At 37.2% G+C, this 4,876-nt stretch overlaps 1 protein-coding gene across 1 annotated transcript; it reads left to right on the forward strand.

Annotated features, from left to right (window-relative positions):
* The first annotated feature begins 1,137 nt into the window (after positions 1 to 1,137).
* Positions 1,138 to 4,666, forward strand: LOC147938535 (uncharacterized). The gene is made up of 3 exons (XM_087465671.1): positions 1,138 to 1,365; positions 1,665 to 2,949; positions 4,377 to 4,666. The coding sequence occupies exons 1-3, from the start codon at positions 1,138 to 1,140 to the stop codon at positions 4,664 to 4,666; spliced, it is 1,803 nt and encodes a 600-aa protein (XP_087321797.1).
* The last annotated feature ends 210 nt before the right edge of the window (positions 4,667 to 4,876 follow it).

Below are 4,876 nucleotides of genomic sequence, written 5' to 3' on the forward strand. Positions count from 1 at the left end.
TATTGAGAAGAAGCTAAAGGATGCCTACCATGATGAGGAATTGTATTGGCAACAGAAAAGTAGGAAATTTTGGTTGCGGGTTGGGGATAAGAATACGAGTTTCTTCCATGCTTCTACTAAACAGAGGAGAGCTAGGAATAAGATTGTGGGGCTGTTTGATTCAGAGGATGTTTGGGTTGAATCGACTGAGGGTATGGAGAGGATTGCGTCAGATTACTTTAATAAGCTTTTTGACCAATCGGATGTTTGTGGTATTTCAGAGATGGTACAAGCGGTCAATCCTTTTGTTACCGAGCGTATGAATAGGGAGCTAACTAAGGATATATCGGAGATGAAAGTTCGTAAGGCCTTATTTGCGATGCACCCGGAGAAAACCCCGGGACCGGATGGGATGACCGCACTTTTCTTTTAGAGGTTTTGGGCGAATCTTAAAGGGGATCTGGTTGTTGTAGTTAGAGATTTCTTTCGGACTTGACAGTTTGATCCAAGAATTAATGAAACTAATATTTGTCTGATCCCAAAGGTTGAAGTGCCTAAAAGAATGGCAGAGTTCAGTCCTATTAGTTTGTGTAATGTGAGTTATAAAATAATATCAAAGATTCTTTGTTTCCGGTTAAAAAAGATCTTGCCCTCGATTATTTCTGAAACACAATCGGCCTTTGTTTCTGGACGGTTAATTACAGATAATATTCTGGTGGCACAAGAGATGTTCCGTGGGTTACAGACCAATAGGATGTGTAGTTCGGAATTTTTGGCTTTCAAAACGGATATGAGCAAGGCCTATGACCGAGTTGAATGGGATTTTTTAAAGGCGGTTTTATTAAGGCTAGGTTTCGATTCCAGATGGATTTCTTGGATAATGTGGTGTGTGAGTTCGGTTTCCTATCAAGTGTTGCTTAATGGTCAACCACGTGGCTCCATACTGCCAAAACGGGGACTGCGACAGGGGGATCCTTTATCCCCTTATCTGTTTATTCTTTGTACTGAGGTGTTGATAGCTAATATAAAAAAGGCAGAGAGGGAGGAAAAAATATCGGGAGTCAAGATTGCCCGAGATTCTCCTCCTATTTCTCATCTGTTGTTTGCGGATGATAGTTTATTTTTTGTAAAGCGGATGAGGAACAATGTTCAACGGTGATGGATATCATTGGTAACTATGGTAAAGCGTCAGGCCAAGAGGTAAACCTGGATAAATCCTCTATTATGTTCGGTAAAAAAGTGCCTTCAGAGGTCAAGGAAAAGGTTAAGTCCGTCATTGGCATTTCCAAGGAAGGGGGTTTTGACTCCTATTTGGGAATCCCTGAGAGTCTTGGAGGATCGAAAGCTCAAGTTTTCGGTTACGTTCGTGATCGGTTGAATGACCGGGTAAATGGCTGGATGCAAAATTTTTATCTAAGGGAGGGAAGGAGGTTTTACTAAAGTCGGTAGCTTTGGCCCTGCCCACGCATGTAATGTCATGTTTCAAACTTCCTCAAGGTTTAACATCTAATTTGACGAGTGCAATTTCAAATTTCTGGTGGAGTTCTGAAGGGAAAGATCGGGGGCTCCACTGGGTGGCTTGGGATAAAATGTGTAAGGATAAATCAGAGGGAGGATTGGGATTTCGGGATTTGGAAATTTTTAATGATGCGTTATTGGCTAAACAGTATTGGCGTTTAATACAGTTTCCGAATTCTTTATTTGCTCAAGTTTTTAGGGGTCGATATTTTAGGAACAAACATCCGTTAATGGCTACAAAACCATATTCTCCCTCATTTGGGTGGAGAAGCATTTTCTCAACTAAATCCCTAGTGGAAAAAGGAGCTCGATGGTCAGTTGGCTCAGGTATTAACATTTCGGTCTGGCGTGATCCGTGGATCCCGGACCAGCATCCTCGACCTGCAAATGGTAGGGGACGGCACCTTCATCCAAATTTAATGGTAAATCATATGATTAACCCACAGACTAAAGAATGGCACCTCCCTATACTACAAGAATATATGGATCCGGAGGATATTCAAACTATCTTTAGTTTGCCTATTAGCAAATCTTATAGACCAGATCGATTGGTGTGGCATTATTCACATTCTGGTCGGTATTCGGTTAAATCAGGGTACAAGGTAGCCCAAGATATGAAAGCTGAAATTGAGTATGGTCCCAATTTTAATGCTCTGAAGGCTAAGGCTTGGGACCTCCCGGTTCCACCTAAAATCAAACATTTCTTTTGGCAGATTGCATCGGGTTCTCTTCCGGTGACGGTGCGATTAGCCTCCTGGAGAGTTAATTGTGATACGGTATGTAAGAGATGTGAAATGGAGGAAGAGTCGATTAATCATACCTTATTTCAATGCCCTCATTCTCGTCGGGTTTGGGAGAGGATTTTTGTTGGATCTAATACGGACAAGTTCCCTTTTGGTTCAATCTATTCCAATTTAGATTTTATATATGGAAAAGGTTTAGCCCATTTGGCTTTAGGCGTTACACATAGTTCGATTCCCTGGCTGGTCTGGTTCTTATGGAAGGATAGGAATAATAAAGTTTTCCAAGGGTTACAATCAGAGCCAACAGATATTATCGATCAGGCTTTACGTGATCAATTATGGTGGGAGGAAGCCCATGTAGCCGTAACGGCGGGTCCCGTTTTAACAGAGTCTTCGAGTATGCCAGAGATATCAATTTATTGTCAGGTTGATGGCTCGTGGAAAGCCACAGAACCTCATTCAGGGTTAGGATGGTGGTGTGGTGATAGTGAACATCAGACCTTGGTAATGGGTGCCACATGTCAACGTCGCAGTGCATCCCCACTTCATTCAGAGCTAGAAGCATTACTATGGGCGATGGAGTGTATCCGTTCCAGAGGAATTGATTGCCGAAGATTCGAGACGGATTCTGCAGAGTTATTAGCGATGGTGCAAGCTCCGGAGGAGTGGCCGATTTTCTCAACGCTTCTTGAGAAATTCCAGGTGCTTAGTGCTTCCTTGCCCTCCTTTTCCCTGATCAAGATCCCCAGGACGTCCAATATGAAGGCTGATTGCTTAGCTCGATCTTCTAGAGTGTTTTTATCAGAAACATCTTTTATAAACAATTTCCTTCCAGATTGGGTAACCAATCGAGGAATTTTATTTTAGTTTAATGTGAGGTTGAAAAAAAAACATATAATAATTAAAATTAATGATAAAAAGAAAAAAAATGTTGGAACGATATCACTCATATACATTTTTAATATCCCTTTTTCTATGTCATTTTTTAAAATACCATTTTCCAATGTCACTTTTTAAAAATACCCTTTCATGTTGTCTATTTTCAAAAAAAAATCCTTTTAATATATAAAATGACTAAATTCTAAAACCTAAATTCCAAATACTTAGCTTTAACCCTAAAAGATTTTACCCTAAATGTAAAATAGAGAACTCAAACCTAATTCTAAAAATTAATTTAATATATTCTAATTATGTAAAAGAGGACAAAAATGAAAATGTTCAAAAAATATATTTTTGAAAAGGGATATCTCGAGAAGAGTATTTTTAACTAGGTTGCATGGAAACGGAAACGGAAACGCGGAAACGAAACGTTTCGGAAACGGGAAACGATTTTTTTCAAAAATTAGGTAATGGAAACGTATAGGAAACGTATCTATATATAGATATATATACATATATATATATATATATAATAAATCTCCAGACATAAAAACTATATTAAAAACTCTGAAACAATACAAATTCAAAACCTAAATATTAAATAGTTTAATTAAAAGTAAAACTGAAAAAAAACGTTCAAAATCAAATTTTTTGACTAGCATCCCTATATATTTAGGGATTTTAACTTTTAAGCTACTAATATATTATATTTTTTATCATTATATGTATCATGAATTCTTATATTTTCAAATTATTTATTTATCATATTTTAAAATTAAAAAAAAAAAGACTTTCCGTCGCATTTCCAAAACGGAAACGGAGTTTCCATCGTGTTTCCAAACAGAGATTTTTAGAAATCGTGTTTCTATGGCTTGTTTCCGAGTTTCTATGAATTTCCGTTTCCGAAACGTTTCGGAAACGGAAAACGCACCTCAAAAAAAATTTCCATGCAACATAGATTTCTAACAAATTCTCATAAATAATAGTGTATTTGGGTTAATTTTTTTATTATAAATTAATGGAAACAAATTTTGATCAAAAAAGAAAAAGAAAAAAAATTAATGAAAACAAATATTTATAAGATAATCTTAAAAGATGGCACATGTCAAAAAGAAGAATGCCTATGTATCAACTTCTTAGAATATGTGTTTAGAAAAAATCTTACTTTATTATATAAGATTACCTACACAAATATTAAATTGAATTATAATATACGTCTTAGATATGTTTTATTAATTTGACTGTTGGTTTTGGTAGGTTTACAAGCCGTGGAGAACAGGCAAGCCAAGTTCGTTGTCGTGGCTCAAGATGCGGATCCCCACTTAAGAAATCAGATCGAAGGTGCTTGCATTAGACACGGAATTCTCATGTTCCATGTACCAAGTCAAGAAGAGTTAGGAAATGCTGCTCATTATACCGACATCCGCGTAGTAGCTTGTGCGATCGTCGGAGCTCCCCGTGGTGAAGATTACACGAATAACTGGATCACCCTGCTCACCGCGCTGTCCACACTTGAAGAATACTTAAGAGATCAACCCAGAGTGTAGAGAGATTCGGGTATTATCTAAAATATTATACTGCTACGAATAATGCATGGTGGATTTGGGAGAAACTATGCGGGTTTCAATTAGTTTATACAGTTAATATATATATATGGTATTATGAGTAATCTCTGAATTTGTTCGAAGATATTTAATCTTATATGAATTTTGTTGCATAACAAAATCAGTCTTCTTTAATTTTCTTCGCGATAGTTA

Source organism: Camelina sativa, chromosome 9, assembly GCF_030686135.1.
Source record: "Camelina sativa cultivar CO46 ecotype springtype chromosome 9, ASM3068613v1".
Classification (NCBI taxonomy): domain Eukaryota; kingdom Viridiplantae; phylum Streptophyta; class Magnoliopsida; order Brassicales; family Brassicaceae; genus Camelina; species Camelina sativa.

Bases quoted from the DNA above. Each gene is read 5' to 3' on its own strand.
- LOC147938535 (XM_087465671.1), top strand. From the start codon at position 1,138: ATGGATATCATTGGTAACTATGGTAAAGCGTCAGGCCAAGAGGTAAAC. The intron at 1,366-1,664 runs GTAAATGGCTGG...CGTTTAATACAG, and splicing joins GTGATCGGTTGAATGACCGG to TTTCCGAATTCTTTATTTGC. The intron at 2,950-4,376 runs GTGCTTCCTTGC...TGGTTTTGGTAG, and splicing joins TGAGAAATTCCAGGTGCTTA to GTTTACAAGCCGTGGAGAAC.